This window comes from Artemia sp. Qi Xiang Cuo, chromosome 14 (assembly GCF_049724085.1).
Source record: "Artemia sp. Qi Xiang Cuo chromosome 14, ASM4972408v1, whole genome shotgun sequence".
NCBI lineage: Eukaryota > Metazoa > Arthropoda > Branchiopoda > Anostraca > Artemiidae > Artemia > Artemia sp. Qi Xiang Cuo.
Window position 1 is genome coordinate 9464601 of NC_142807.1, and position 16891 is coordinate 9481491.

A 16891-nucleotide genomic window follows, 5' to 3' on the forward strand; every position below is an offset into this window, starting at 1 on the left:
AAGAAAAACTTGTTACTTCTGATAGAAAACATGTTGTTATAACTAAAAAAATATTGTTACTTCTAAGAGAAATTTGTTATTTTTGATGGAAAACTTGGTGCTAATAGAAAAATTTGTTACTATTAAGAAAAACCTGTACTTCCCAAAGAAATTTGATAGTTTAAGTAAATATTTGCTAGTATTAAGTAAAAAAGTTGTTACTTCGAAGAGAAAATTTGCTAGTGTTAAGAAAAACTTGCAAGTTCTAGTAGAAAAAAGCTCGTTTAAAGAATATAAGTTTTAGTCTTCCTTTACCTCCACAAAAAGCGATTATGGCTTATTGTCAAGAAACATTAAACCCAAAAAAGGCTGGTGTTCCAAAAATAGATCATAATCCCTGACGTTCTTACAAAGCAAGAAGAGAGAAAGGCGACTCATGTGTAGAAAATAAATTTTAGTTTTTTTTTACCTCCGATTATGCCTTATTGTTATGAAATATTAAAGCCAAGAAAGGCAGTATGTTCCAAGAAAATCATAAGGTACTTATCTACAAGACAGAGTCAACCCTAGAACTTCAGGCCATACCATAGAAATCAAAACCATACCATCGAAGTCATATTCAAAGAGTAGAAATCATGGTCAACCTTTAAAAGGTCATTACCAAAACAAAGAAACCCTGACAAATTAATAAAAATCAAGAGCAAACTGTAGAAATCAATGGTAACCCTATATATCAAGACCACTGTAGAAATCAAGGGCAAAGTGTAAAAATCATTGGTCAACCTCTATAATCATTGCCAAGACAAAGAAAGCCTGGCAAATTCGTAAAAAAAAAATCAAGAGCACACTGTGGAAATCAGGTACCATGCACTAAAGAAATTTAGCTCAAAATTAGCTCTACTATCAGTCCGTCTTCTGTAAATGATTCTTAGGAGGGGCGAGAGGGGTGGGGGCGTAAACTCCAACTTCAGAGTCCTTTTTTAAAGTTTATTTTAACTAGATTTCTAATTCCTAGTCAATTTAAGCTCTAAGTCCTGGCACTTCCAATATGCTGAGTCAAACTCCTAATATATGGAAAATAATTATTTAAAAAATTTTCGAGTTCTAGCTTATCCTTAGTCGAAATTGCCCTCGGATGTGTGAAAACAGTGTCGCAGTGCCATTCCGCTCTGGCTCATAAGTATACTTTTTAACGGTTTGGGTACCTACTCTTCTCGCAAGATGACCCACTTATCTTCCAACCTTTCCCATTAGGCGTCATTGCGTAGGATGAGCACCGTTATTACACTGCTCCTACGTGTGTGCCGTGCTTGGGGATTCACCGTAGGCTCTTGGAGTCTAGCTTGTGACATACGATGGCGTCATCCATGTTAGACCTGGTTACAGAAATCTTGGGATCTTCCAGAAAAACAATGTGCTAAAAATGGGTAGAAATCTTGCCAATATTGACGAAATGTTAGAACACCTGGAATCCCCGGAAGCCTTCCACGGATGGGTGGGAACAATAATTTCTCGAAATAGAATTTTCCCTTTGCGACTTTTGATATTTTTGCTGAAAATGCCCCCTAGGTTGCGTAAGGGCTGAGACAAAATGAGGTTATGTAAAAGTTGGGGGTTCTGTTGAACAAGGATTCAGTTAAACGGGCTCAGTTGCACGGTTACAAAAATGGGCTTGGCTTGCAAAAAGTTGAGTCATGGGTTATAAAGGCATAATTTTTAATAAGAAATGCCTGATAAGATAATGACAGAGGAGGTGCCACAAAGCAGTAATAGTTTGCCATTGTGGTGTGAATTGCTTGGAATATCAATCTCTAGCAAAGAAATGGGCAACTTCTCGGTTTTCCAATAAAAAGCACTGTTTAATTTATGTTCACCAGCATATTTTTGGAGCAAAAAGGTTGAAAATGTCGTAGGGGCGGTGAGATGATGCCTTGTGGATTCCGGAGGGAGGGGAGGGGTGTAATGCCATGGTGGTGTGGAGTGGATTTTGGGGCATCATGATAAGATTTGGTTGCAAAAACTTGAATCACGGGATTTATATGCATAATTTTTATTATGAAATCACTTAGATACCTCTTAAAACGCTTTAAATGTATCTCTAATAGCACTGCTCACTCCCCAGAATTTCCAGATAGGTCCCATACCTTTCTTCTATTCACGCGAGTTTTTTCGTTTTTTTTCAACTGTATGGTCTTATCTCGAAAAACTGTATTTTCATAATTTCCCCAATTACATATTAGCCTAGGGAACAGTAATTTCTCGAAATAGAATTTCCCCTTTGCACGTTCTGATATTTTTGCTGAAAACTGCCTCCTGGGTTGCGTGAGGGCTGAGACAAAAGGAGGTTATGCAAAAATAGGGGTTCTTTTGAAGAAGGGTTCAGTTAAACGGGCTCAGTTACGCGATTATAAACATGAACTTGGCTCGCTAAAACTTGATTCACGGGAGTTAAAGGCATAATTTTTAATAAGAAATGCCTGTAAGATGTCTTGGGGGAGATGGGGCGATGTCAGAAGGGTTGCAACAGAGCAGTAATAGTGGGGGAATTGCTTGGAGTATCACTCTCTAGAAGCGACGTGGGCGACTTCTCGGTGTTCAAAAATATACTGTTTAATCGGATTTACTGGCTTATTTTGGGAATGAAATGGCTAAAAATTTTCTAGGGGGTGGAGGGGTGGTGCCACGTGGATAGAGGGGGGTGTGATGCCATGGTGGTTTGGACTGTTATGTGGGGCATCATGATGGGTTTGGGTTGCAAAAACTTGAATCACGGGATTTAAATGCATAATCTTTATTATGAAATGACTGAGATACCTCTTAAAACGCTTTAGTTCTATGTCTAATATCACTCCTCCCTCCCTAGAATTGTCTGCTTGGTCCCATACCTCTTTTCTATTCACACGTGTTTTTGTTATTTTTTTCCATTGTATGGTCTTGTGTCGAAAACATTCTATTTTCATAATTTCCCTAACTGCATATTTGCCTTGGGAATAATAACTTCTTGAAATAGAATTTCCCCATTGTACGTTTGATATTGTTGCTAAAAAATGCCTCTTGGGCTGCGTGAGGGCTGAGACAAAAGGAGGTTATGCAAAAATCAAGGTTTCTGTTGAACGAGTGTTCAGTTAAACGGGCTCATTTGCACAGTTATAAACACGGACCAGGGTTGTAAAAACTTGAATCATGGGAATTACAGGCATACTTTTTAACAAGAAATGCGTGTAAGATGTCTTGGGGGAGATGTAACGATGTCAGAGGGGTGCCATAGAGCAGTAATAGTGTGTCATTGTTGCTTGCGTTCTCTTGGACTAGTACACTCTACAGCTTAAAGATAAGGCGAGAGCTATTAAATGAATTTGTTTCGGTAGAGGGGGACTATAGTCTAAGATTCCTGTCTAAGAAACGATGTATTTCGTTTAAAGTCCTTCAAAAATACCTCTTAAAATGGTTTAAATGTACCACTAAATCAGCTCTCCCTTTCAAAATGATTCTTAGGGGGTTGGGGGAAGCTGTATATTTTCAGGAAATTCTAAAATATTCATAAGTTTAACTCAAAGAAAACGGGGTATTTTCCTTAAAAATTCCTAATGGGGGTTAAATTTGCACCTAACATCAGAAATATCCACCTGGTATTGCATGTTAGGATGTGTTTTTATAATAAATGGTTCTTTTGCATATATTACGATAAGCCTTATTTCACGTTTTACTTCTTTGTCGTGTTTATTAACTGCTTTTTTATGTTTTTAATATTGATGTAGGTTGGTTTCTATTAATAAAACTTTTATTTACAAGCTCTGTGTTTTCAAGATGTATTGTTTAGGACGATCAATGTGATTATACATTTTAAGCACCCTTTTGTCTCTATCGTTAGTAATATCTTGAGAGCAATTGCCTCCGCGAGCCTGTCAAATTTGGGCAGTAATACACCGTTCTAGCGTTTGCCAAAAATGAGGAATCTCAGGTGTCGCGCAATAGCTTAATTTTCGAATATAATGAGTAGGACAAAATATTTGGAATGGCTTGTTAGTCTTCTCGGTTAGGGCACAAATCCTTTGGAAGAAAATGGACCTTTCGAGTCCTGGCGGGGTCAAGAACTAAAGAAAAATGTAAACAACTAATGAAAGAAAAAAAAGCGCTGTACATTTACGGTGAAAAATAAAATGCCATTAAGTTAAAAGAAAAGAAAATATGTTTTGAACATTTTGGGCGAAAAAAATGTTAAAAAGCAATAAGTGACAGAGATGGTTGCACTTTCATCACCTAATGTGTGTGCTGTCGTTAAATTACAAGTGGGGATTCCCCACGGGTTTCTCTCGCAAGGCTACATAAAATTGCATCAAACATAATACACCTGAGCGTTTAAAACGGGATAAGTCGTGTGACGTCATTGGAGTCAACAGGGGTGTGTCATATGAGCCTTACCAACTGTGTTCCCTTTAATAAAACCGGTGACTGCGCTGCACAGGTGTGATGGCTTGAGAGGTTGGTAGCTCCACATATCTAATGTGCTAAAAATGGCGGTTGCTAAGAGGATATATTGGAGATGTTCCATAATGGCCGTCTGAGGTTTTTCATAGAAAAACATCATGGGGAGTCTACCACCTGGGAAGTCTGCTACCTGGAAACAGGGCTCCGTTTAAAATATTTCCAGCTGACTGCATTGTACAGGTGCGACAGATTAGGAGCTCCATTCCCCTTGTTAGTTTACTATTATTACTACTTTTCTATTATCCCACCAAACTCCATTTAATCATACTAAAACACCTTGGAATCTTGCCTGGGCTCTGCTTGGAATTTAATACTATTTTCCCTATGGATGACTCTAAAATCCTCTGGCTCTATTTAAAGTGCGAGGGTGTGTTCCCTTTTAATAGAACCGGTGAGTTTATTGCACAGGTGCTAGTAACTCCACTTTTTACTACGTTTCTATTACCCCGATCACACTCCAATTGATTATATTGCCTCATAACAACCAAAAACATTTGGGAGTCTTACCAGACGACCGGTAGAAACAGGGACCGCATTGCACAGGAGCGAGGGACTAAGAGCTCCACTTATATGACTTCCAGAAATTCCAGTCTATTTTTCCTATTTGACTTCCAGAATTCCCTTGTTAATTTCCTATTATTACTACTTTTCTTTTATCCCAACCACACTCCAATTAATCATACAGAAACACCAGGGAATCTTGCCAGGGGTGGGAATCTTGCCAGGGCTCTGCTCGGAATTTAATTCTATTTTCCCTATGGATGGCTTTAAAATCCTATGGTTCTATTTAAAGCGCGAGGGTGTGTTTCTTTTTAATAGAACCGATGACCACGTTGCACAGGTGCTAGTAACTCCACTTATTAATACGTGTGTATTACCTCGACCACACTTCAATTAATTATATTGCATCATAGCAACCAAAAACACCTGGGAATCTTGCCAGCTGACTGGTAGAAACAAAGATCGCATTACACAGGTGCGAGGGACTAAAAGCCCCACTTATCTGACTTCCAGAAATCCCATACTATTTTCCCTATCTGACTTCCAGAAATCCGTTTTTAATTTCCCTATCTGACTTCCGGAAATCCTATGCTATATTTCCTATGGATATCACAGGAATTCCATGTTAATTTTCCTATGGCTGTTACAGAAATTCCTTGTTAATTTCCTAAGGCTGTCACAGAAATCCCGTGCTATTTTTCCTATGGCTGTCACAGATTACTATCTGATTTCCAGAAATCCCTTGCTAATTTCCCCATCCGTACCATAACATCAGAGGGCTCCTGGAGAATAGCCTAATACTTATCTCTTGCAAGGTAAAAAAAGTGTCCGGATCCGGATTCAAAGGGGTTGGGTGGGCCCCGGTCGGCAGTAGTGTGACGATAGTACTCTTTTCCTGTAATAGTTTCCGAAAATTGAGCTATTTCATTATATTACAAAACATATAACAAAATTTCAAACTACAAAAATCACATCTAGCTTTCAGTTGCGTCAATGTACAGAAATATTGAGAGGGGGATGTATTTTTGTAAATCTTGACGGGGTGATTTTGTTAATTTTTAATTTCTACAGTAAAAACGACAAAAAAGCATCTTTCAATGAAAATACACAAAAAAGGGCATTTTCAAAATCTAGGGCGTGGCAAGTTCCCACCTCCAATTGAGATTCCTACCATATTTTAAATAATATTATAATAGAAATGATAAGTTTTGTATTAGCGATTCGCCATCATAAATTGTAACCTAACTTGCTATCGTTTTGCAGGTTCGAGCGAAATCTTGTTTTAGTACCGGACAAAAATAAGACTTTCACAAATTAAAAATAATATTTTATCATAGCTTCTTTTATTATCTGAAATTTTTCCTTTCATTTTATTGCAATTACTAAATAATATCCATAAATTTTGTCGTTTTATTGTATTTTCGACGTAACACCTTTAAATTAGGTAATGTTTTCTTAGACCATACTGCCGTTCTAAGACGAACAAATAAACTTTCAAATGGGAATAAATCCATTTATTTAGACAGTGAAAAAACAGGTACAAAAGTCCAGTTATTTCGGTCACATATACAGCGACCATCTTCAGTAGAAATACTGGTATTTCTACTGAAGACGGTCGCTGTATATGTGACCGAAATATCTGGACTTTTTTACCTGTTTTTGCACTTTCTAAATAAATGGATTTATTCCCATTTGAATGTTTATTTGTTCGTTTTATTGTGGAACAACACTGCTGCTACCGTTGATTTTTTGTTTGCTTGTTTCTTTTTTCATCACCGGTTGGTAGCTCGAAAACGGTTAGAAACGAAATTTAGATTGTTTTCTTCGAATATGGACTTCAGAAGTCTACAAATTTTCCAGTAATTATCCAGTAGAATTTGGATGACAATGAAAACTAATTTTCCTACTGTGACTTTTTGGGGTCTTGCCCAGTTTTATCCGTACCAATAGAGAGTAGTTGTCTGAATTCTTGTCATTATGACATCGATAAGAAGTCGGTTCTGAATCAAAGCCAATGGAAAGTAAGAGTAACTGTCTTAGCTGTAATTTTTTACAGTTAATGCTCAATCCGACCTCTTTGGGGAGTGGATAGGGAGAGGGGGATTCTAGGTTCGGGTCTTCATGGCAACTTCCATAAGGCATTAATGTATCTCAATCAAACTTAGTAGGGCTTGTGCTTTCACTACGCCTTTTTGAGATATGGGTCCTATCCATCCTCTGTTTGAGGGGGGGGGGGGGTGTTAGTTAATGTCTTCAGTATATCAAGGGAAAGGAGGAATCAAATCAAACAGTTTAGGGTAACGAACTGTGAGTAAGGAGTGATGCAGCTCAATAGTAACCGAAACTCTAAAAAACGGAATTTTGATACCAATAGATATATCAAAGGATCGGCTTATTATGCTGATTCCGAATATAAAATTTTCATTAAGCTTAGTGTTTCCCATCAAAGGCTATGAGTCTGACGAGATTTGTCTGATTCTCAAAAAATGGGGGGGGGACCCTCTAGAGGTCAAAGAATCTTAATGATTTTTTTATTTATTAAAAAAAAGTAAAATAAAATAAAACAAAGAATCTTAATGAAAATCACACCATCAGACTCACCTTATAGGAGAACCCTACTGTATAGGCTTCAAGCTCCTATCTGCAAAAATATGGATATTTGTTGCTGTTTTTTTGCCAGACGAATAATCACGGACGCGTGTTTATTATTTTTTTTTTTTTACGTAACAAAATCTAATCCCTGCTGAGAGGAGAAAATAATTAATTGCTATTGAATATCTAAAAAAAAGGAGGCTGTCGGATCTCCATCAAGTCTAGAGGAAAGCAAAAGGTACTAATTTACTGGTGCTTTTGAGAGCTGATCTTACCTCAATGAAAGTGCTCTGTACGTAGAGGGCATGGCTAACTGTAGCAATGAGACCCTGTACCTGAAGAGGTTATTGTATTTTGACAGAACCCAGAAAAATGTGCGAGTTAGCTCCCAGAACAGGCATTTTTGGGATCTAACCTAGTCTATGTTCCGTCAAGGAAGACCCTCTACAAGCAGCGGTCATAGATTCTGAACGCAAGTTATTGGAGTGTAACTGCTAATGCCCTTTATACTTCTGAGGATTTTGGTTGGATTTGACATTTCTGGGGACAGGGAATTCAATCAGGGGGGAGGAGAAGGGTAAATTGTCCCTTCAGGTTTCATCATTTTTTTTTATTTGGTTTGTGATTTCAATATTTATTTGATCTCTGTTGGGGAGTAGAATCTGGGCTCCTGAATTCTTGTCATGAACTCATCTATCAAAATTGGACGTCATATTTAATCTAAAATGTTTTGAAATGGCTGCTGGATCTATGGTTGAGCAGTTTTAGAGTTTCCTTCCAATCTGGTCTCTGGAATGAGAGGGAGGTAGAAAATCATATCTTTAGCCAAATTGTTAAGCTAACTAGCCAAATTCATTTAACCATACCTGGCCAATTACTCCAGTTATTGTCTCAAGAGTCAGTGGTTGATCCAAATTGTTTAAGGGAAGCTACATTATCGTCATCAAGATTCATCAAAATGGCTTACAGCACCTCAGTTAAGCTTGGTAGGAATTAATAGCTAGGATTTTAATGGAGCCTTTCAAGGGGATGAGGTTGAATCCAACGCAGTAGCATGCAGAGCACGTGCTACAAAGTGCATCTTCACATCTGTAAACTGAGTATCTTAAGAAACGGCCGTAGCCACATATTTGTGCCAGGGTGGCCCCATAGCCCAAAAAAATTCAATATTTAATGATTAAGAGATCCGTAAAGATCTGAGCTAAACTCAAATCTTGCATTTTGAAGTTTTGAGCTAAATCCAGTTTTAATACCATTATAATTAGTATCTTTACCCATTAGAATATTCTCTACTAAACCATTTATTTTTGCTAATTATACTATCTTTTCAAAATTAATTGCAGTTCCTTAATGACATCCACTCAGCTTCGTCATCTTACTCTTCTAGCACTTCGGAGGTTTGAGCCAAATCCAGCTTACACCTTGATTTTCATCATTGGACTGGTGGCGGTCTTAGCACTTTCGTCCGTTGTCTTTGTCTACCCTTACTTAAATCGTAGTTCCCCATCAGAAGACGAGTCACAAAGTAGTGGTGAGGCAGAAGTAATGAATTTTTCTTTGATATATTTCTTGAGTTTTCTTTTCGTATACAGGTATCCAGGATACTTATCACATCAAGAATGGTTTCAGTAGCCGGTTCTCATTAAAATTGGACCTTTGATACCCGGGTTGGTGCTCCTTAGGATCTAAAAGGGGCAGTAGCTTGCTCATGTTAAGACCCAAAGGCATCTAAAGCTAGAATAAAAGCTTGCTAATTTCAGTCCCCAAGGAAATCCAATAAATTGGACTTTGGCATTGACGATTTTTGTAATTTGATTCCGAGCAGTTGCACCAGATAATGAAAATGTGTTCTGAACTAGGATGTTTTCTAATTTTTTTTTTTCGAGAAAGATGCACAAAAGGCATTTTTCAGTATCTAGGAACGGGATTTTCATTTTTTTTTTTTTCAATGAAGATACAAAAATGATAATTTTTGTATCTTCTAGATATCTAGGGGGCACACTTCCGATTCTCTTACCTGTCCTAATTGGCCTGACAATTTTTAGGCGTAGGGGCCTTGGGAAATTGGTATCTACAATATTCCTCGGTAAGAGAAACAAGAAATAATTTGCAGGCAGGCAAGACGTGTTTCAGTGTTATGACTTAATATTTTTCTCTTATTTTGGGGAGGGGGGAGGAAATGAAGCGTCAGCGATAATTGTTCCCTGTGTTCTTCCATCTACATTATTTACTAATGCTTTCCATGCAAAGTGTTTTTTTGAAAGTAACGATTCCATCAATACCGGCCTTATGCATTATCATGTTATCTAAATTAATTCACTGATTTCCTGAGTACCTAATTAGCTAACAGCATCCCTGATTTTTGATATCTTTAAATTTAGAAATTAGCAGGCTACACCCCCGACTGCAGATTCAAATAGTTCCGACCTGGGTACCAAAGCACCGACTTTCGTTTCATCGCAAAATAGTCAAATTTTCAAGCAATAATAAATATTCGATATCCTTGAATTCTCTGCGACATCAGATAAAATATATGTAGTTTCCTTTGATCAAAATAAAGTGTCTACACAGTTGTACTTGGCTTTCCTCTGCTAAAGCGTACCATCTACACAAAAATACGATTTTAAGCTAAGGGTAAGGCTCCCGGAGAGTACAGTGTTGCAGTCAGAATGGTTTTATCTGCAGTACGTTTTGAGATACGACTGAGAATCTGTAACAGCAAAAAAAGAGATGGCATTGCTTTCCCACGGCCAAGACTTAGCACAGACATACTAGAATTAGAATACATTCAACGTCCAACAGAAAGCATCTATGTCATACGTCGTGTGTCTACGTCGGAAAGAAAACAGATTGGCAAATACAGGAAGAAAACTTGTTACAGACCAAAAATTGACTTTTCAAAAACCTATTGGCCAAGACCTGTATCTTCATCAATTTATCTATCTCCAAATTGAAGGATATTTTTTTTCCACATATCCTTCTCCTTTTTAACTTGAAATGTACAGATGCGAAGTTTTGGCGAAAGATAGTAGCTCTGTAAAATTTATCCGGGACTTATGAAAGCTGAAGGGTTAGGGACTTAGTCACAAATGCCGAAGGTTAAAATGGGTTGTTTTCAATACTATATTTTACATAGATAACGATGAAAAGTTTCCAGAATAAAAAATCAGAGTTTAGGCAAAAAATTTGTTTACAGCAGCTATGAATCAAGTTGAACTGACGTTTGCTAATTACTCTCAGCTGTTAACATAAAAATTCTTTTTAGGATAATAAACTGGTTTAATGGCGTTACACAGTTTTAGCCGGTAACAATGGTATTGGAACTTACCCATTTGACATTGGAAGTTACTTTTTCAGGAATTAACCCAATTACAGGGGTAACCATCATTTAATTTATGTATATAGTAACATTTAAAAAAAATGAATTTTCTCAGTATATATGACATTTTGATCTTTCATACAGTAGCCAAAGACTCGGTTTAAGTCATTCAAAGGATGTTATGTGATAATTTAGCCACTAAATAACTTTCCGACTGCTCAATTGGGAAGAGATGCCGGTACTTGTCGGCTATTTGAAACACATTCAAGAATTACGCTTAGGTTACAGATCAGAAAACCGGTTTCATAGCTACAAAAACAAGTGATGAATGATGCAATGCATTGGACTTAGGCAGAATGTTTTGGACTTATACATTATGGGCTAGATATTTGCACATTAGGGGTAGGGGTTGGATTAGGTTAAGTTTCCATAATTTTGTTCCTAAGTATTTTCTTATCATCATGTTTTGTTATTTTCCATTAGGATTAACCTAACTTTCATGTTTTGGTTTCCAATAACTGACAAGTATTTAGATACCTTTTCCAGAGTTTAACCTTACCTCCATTGCTATTTGTCATTATCCTGATTATATGTCATCTTTATCTATGGGCATGTCAAGAAATGTCTCCAAGGTGGAGAGGTAGCTGGTTCGCATGGAGGGGAGCAATTTTAAGAGCTTTTATCAGGTCTTAGCTTTATAGGTGTTTTTGAAGAATTTTTTAAGAGGGCAGTATGTTTCACATGGAGCAATGCCCCTGTGCTTCTTTCAGCTACACCCATGCACATTGTAGGTATTTACTCAACGTCAAACAATTACTACTCACTCGTCACCAGGGCTGAGACAAACTCAGCTGTGTATGCTCCTCCTCGTCCAAGTCTATTCAAAAATAAAAACGAGCACAATTCGATTTTTTAAACATTTTTTTTTTTCATACGGAAGTAATGAGTAGTTCAAGCTGAAAATGAGCAAAGATATTACTCCATGGATTACCTAAGACGTATCTACAAAACTAGCTCAAATAACCTTACTCGTGTTATTTTCCAGTATCTTTAGAATATTAAAAACTTTAGAATAGTAAAATACTATTAAGATCTTTCTAAATTAGTCTTCTTTTTTTTGCAAGCTTGATTAGGAATTTTTTGCTCTTAAGAGAAGAACTTGTTTTGTGGAGTCGGTTTGGATTTTCAGTAAAGCGCTAGTTTTCAGAATTCTACGGAGATTGATAAACATTATTAATTTATTTGAGCTAATTATATGGATATTTCTTGCGAAATTTGGGCAGCAAAACTTTTGTTCGTTTTCAGCTTCAAATTCACTCTTTACTTTCGTAAGAAGAAATCTGTTTTCTAAAACACATTATTAAAAATAATGAAAAATTCGGATTTCAACTTCTAATGAAAATGACCATCAAATACAATTTTGACAATGCTGTTTTTGGAAGGGGCGGGCACCAGTCATAGGCAGCGCAATAGTGCTGCCTAAGTAAAATACGATGTTGGCACAATGTATTATTTGTTTTCGGTCTTAGACCAGGGCACTTCGTATCGAAGGCGTTATCGTAGAACCTCGAAAAAGGCTCATTCGATTGGAAATTGGAGTGGCTTTTGCCCTTTTTAATAGTCGAAAGTGATTGGAAGGCAACTAACACCCCTTCCATGCCCACCATTTCCCCAAAACCATCAAATCAAAATTTTGAAATAGCCATTTTGTTCAGCGTAGTTGATTTCCAGATATAAATTATGTTTTTGAGGAGGACACTCCCCCACGGCCCTCAGGGCAAGGGTTTTAAGTTATGCCCTGAGGGCATATAAGGTTTTATAGGAAGCGTTGTTGTAGAAACTTCAAAATAGGCTCGTTCGATTGGAAATTCAAAGGGATAGTACTCTTTTTAATAGTCGAAAGTGATTGGAGGGCAACTAACCCCCCTCTCACGCCCACCTTTTCCCCAAACACATCCAATCAACGTTTTAAGACAGCCAATTTGTTCAACGTAGTTGAAAGTTCTGGAAATGAGGTCATTGAGGATGACTACCCCCCACATCCCTCAGGGCAAGGTTGTAAGTTATGCCCTGGGGGCACATAAGGTTTTTTTTTTATAAAAAGCGTTGTCGTAGAAACTTCAAAAAGGGCTCATTTGATTGGAAACTGAAATGGCTAGTGCCCTTTTTAATATTCAAAAGTGGATTGGAAGGCAACTAACACCCCTTCCACGCCCATCATTTCTCCAAACACATCCAATCAAAATTTTGAGATAGCCATTTTGTTCAAAGTAGTTGAAAGGTCCGGAAATAATATCTTTGCGGATGACACTCCCCCTCCCCCCAAAGCCCTCAGGGTAAGGGTTGTAAGTTATGCCCTGGCGGTATGTAAGGTTTTTATTGAAAGCATTGTCGTAGAAACTTCAAAAGGGCTCATTCGATTGGAAATTTGGCAATGCTGTTTTTGGTAGGGCCGGACACCAGTTAAAAAAAAACGTTGGTGAAAAATGTACAAAAAACGCTAAAAATGTATGACACCAAACAAATTAAGAAAACTTTCAGTCTCGCGCCAACACCAACGGAAGACATATCAGAAGTAAGCAAAAATGCGGAACGCGAGTTTATCTGTTTATTAATAGAGTTATACCGGGATCATCCTGAGCTATGAAAGCTAAAAGTAGTTACTATTATAACCGAAATAAGAAAATTGTGGCATTTGACAAGATATTACGGGCGGTAAAGACATTGAAACCATATTATACAATGTCCGAACTAAAAAAGAAAAATTAATATTTTAAGAACAAATTTCAACCTCAAGTACAAGGCGATCGATCAGAAATAGAAGTTGTAATCAATCGACGCTTCCTATTTTCTTTTTGTTTTCGCTTGAGCACAACCAAAGTACATGCGAGAAAAGCCAAATCAGTATTAGACTGCATTTTACAGACGGTAGAAACTTCACTACCTGACTGAACTGAAACTAAAAATCTGGCCATGAGTTAAAATTTAACTTGGAATTAGTTTTAGTCAAGATTGAAAGTTGATTGAAGGGTCAATTGAAGGCTGAATGAAGGACACGCAAATCGACTGATGGAAGCCTTTGATCAAAATGATTAACCGTCTCGGGTCTCCTTTAGAAAATATCGGTCTTCAGGTATGAAGATGGGGCCAAATGGCGAAAAGTGTTTTTTTTTTGTGTGTCTTTGGAATCTTAAGGTAACACGTAACAAACACATACATTTCTTTTAGGATAGAGTGGAAATCATGGAAGATCAAACCCCTCAAAGAGGCCTTACAACACCACGTGCCTATGCCCGAGACTTAGGGAGGATTTATGTAAACAGTGTTTCACCTCGCCATGCTAGACGATCTACTTGCCGAAATGAAAATAACAAATCTAAATCATCTTCACCATTTCACCCGGGATATAACTCGCCTGTATCTTGTTCAACACCCGAATCATCAAATAAAAGTCTTAAAGGTAGACGAGGTTTAATAATTATTATTTAAAATTAGTGTCAAAATGACAAAAAAAAAGTATGAGAGAGATCAGTTATTTCTTCTGGTAACCGGCAGACTTGTCGAGCCTACAGTCATGTTTATTGTCTTGCGTGTCTATTGAAGTCATTGTTCAAGAAGTCAAACACATGTTTTTTTTTCTGTCAGAATTACTTTAGGATGAGGGAGAGAAATTTATTATAAAAAAATATAATAACTAGAGTTTAAGGGCCACCCCGAGAAATAAAAAACTAAGCACAAGAATAAGAAAACAATAAAAATGTATGATTTTTTCCCTGAAGAAGGACCAAAATAAATTCAATATTTTTCCTAAACAGATAGAGACCTCCAACCCTAAATTCCTGGGCTAAGGAGACCCAAAGGTAAATAAAAATTAGGCTGGTGGCATGGGAATAACTTGAAGTAACTTTTTGTTCAATTGAATTTATGCTAGTATCTAAAATTCCTTGGGCCAGAAGGACCCCAAACACAAAAAGAAGCAAATAAAGGACCAAGCACAATTTTTTGAGCGGATTGAAATTATAAACTTAAGCCCCAGGACCGAGTGTACCCTAACATACAAAAAACAAACACTTTATATCAAAGGACCTGTCCCCCTCCCTTAATAGGCAAATAAAGTGCCAAAAATTTACCCCACTTGGCCTGAAACTCTCATGTATTGTTGCCTTGCTAAGGGGAAAATTTTTTGTTGAAAGGGTGTCAGTGTGCCCGGAAACGGTCCAAGAAACTATTTGTCCCTGAACCGCTTGAAGGCTTAAGTCGCAAGTTTTTTAAGCAAAAGGAGCCCAACGTAAAAAAAAAAAAAAAAAAAAAAAAAACGCGATGGGTGAACTGAGGTTCAAAAGTAGGGTTAAGAACTTTTCCTTCTCCGGACACAGATTTGCACAACCAAAGATAGGAATTTCACGGTTGGCTTTAATGTTACACGTAGAGAGGACCAGGAAAGCCGTTACACAGACAAAAATTTTTGAAAAAATAGGCTGTATTGATTCGTGACGTCAGAAAATAGGCTGAATGGATTCAGACCTGGTATAGTATATCTTCTGTATGGTAAAATTTGAATTACTCTTGAAATATTCTTAAGATTGGCTTTGTTTAAATGAACACTATAATTCTCCATCGGCCAAAAATAACGCAAGTTGAAGCTGTGGTAATCTGACTTTCTAGCGATGTAAATTTGAACTTATTTTTGAGTAAGTCTTAGTCCCAAGTTTTGACCACTAAAACCATGCAGTAAGTATTTGAGACAGAAATTCATTTAAAGACAGCAAATGTCAAACAGTTCGTGGTAACGAACTGTAAGTAAGAAGCGACCCGGCTCAATAGTAACCAAAACTCTAAAAACCGGAATTTTGATACTCATAGATACATCAATAGAATCAAAATTTTATGCTGATTTCAAATATATAAATTTTATCAAGTTTAGTTTTACCCATCAAAAGTTACGCGCCTGAGAAAATTTGCCTTATTTTCAAAAAAAAGGGGAAAACACCCCCAAAAAGTTTTAGAACTTTAATAAAAATCACACCATCAGATTCAGCGTCTCAGAAAACCCTACTGAGGAAGTTTCAAGCTCCTATCTGCAAAAATTTGGAATTTTGTATTTTTTGTCAGAAGAAAGATCACGGATGCGTGTTTATTTGTAAGAGGGCTCATTTGAACGGAAATTAAAAGTTCTAGTGCCCTTTTTAAGTGACCAAAAAAATTGGAGGGCAACTTGGCCCCCTCCCACGCTCTTTTTTTCCCAAAGTCACCCAATCAAAATTTTGAGATAGTCATTTTGTTCAGCATAGTCGAAAATCTAATAAATATGTCTTTAAGGATGATTTAATCCCCCACAGTTCCCGGGGGAAGGGCTGGAAGTTATGAAGTTTGCCCATTGTTTACATAGTATAGGTTAATGGGAAGTATAGAGACGTTTCAGGAGGGATTTTTTCTGATGGAGGGGGTGTTGGAGGAGGAGGTTACGGGGGAGGATCCTTCCATGGAGGATGTTTCCTTGGGGAAGGGACATTTCTATTAAGGGGGCGCCGGATTTCCCAGCATTATTTAAAAACGATCGGAAATTAAATAAAAAAACAGTTTTTTCAACTGAAAGTAAGAAGCAACATTAAAACTTAAAACAAACAGAAATTATTACGTATATGAGGGTGTTCGCCCCCCTAGTCAATACCTCGCCCTTTTCGCTAAAGTTTTTTTTAGTAGTTTTAAAAAAGCTATATATTCTAATTAACCGGCCTTTGCGATTCAGGGGTTTGTGAAAGGAACAAAATTCGAACTTTAGCGTAAAGAGTGAGGTATCGACCAGAGGGCAAACTCCCTAATCATAGGCAGCGCGCTAGCGCTGCCTAAGTAAATAACGATGTGGCCACCATGTGTTTGTTTTTCTTCTTCTTCTTTCTTCGACAGGCACTTCGTATCGAAAGAGTTGTCGTAGAAACTTAGAAAAGGGATCATTCGATTGGAAATTGGGATGGCTAGTGTTCTTTTTAATAGTCGAAAGTGATTGGAGGG

General features: G+C 37.3%; 2 protein-coding genes across 3 annotated transcripts in view; one reads left to right on the forward strand and one right to left on the reverse strand.

The window, feature by feature from the left end:
- Positions 1 to 16891, reverse strand: part of LOC148944098 (uncharacterized) — a 329735-nt gene that overhangs the window by 263140 nt on the left and 49704 nt on the right. The gene's annotated exons all lie outside the window — the stretch shown is intronic.
- The window catches only part of LOC148944101 (uncharacterized), a 36544-nt gene that overhangs the window by 13638 nt on the left and 6015 nt on the right, over positions 1 to 16891 (forward strand). Inside the window, exons 2-3 of one of the 2 annotated variants that reach the window (XM_089100197.1) lie at positions 8904 to 9102; positions 14108 to 14339. In XM_089100197.1, the coding sequence (XP_088956323.1) occupies positions 8911 to 9102; positions 14108 to 14339 (424 nt within the window). In that variant the 5' untranslated portion in view covers positions 8904 to 8910. The remainder of the gene's footprint in view (positions 1 to 8903; positions 9103 to 14107; positions 14340 to 16891) is intronic. The other variant, XM_089100196.1, reaches the window with a different exon arrangement.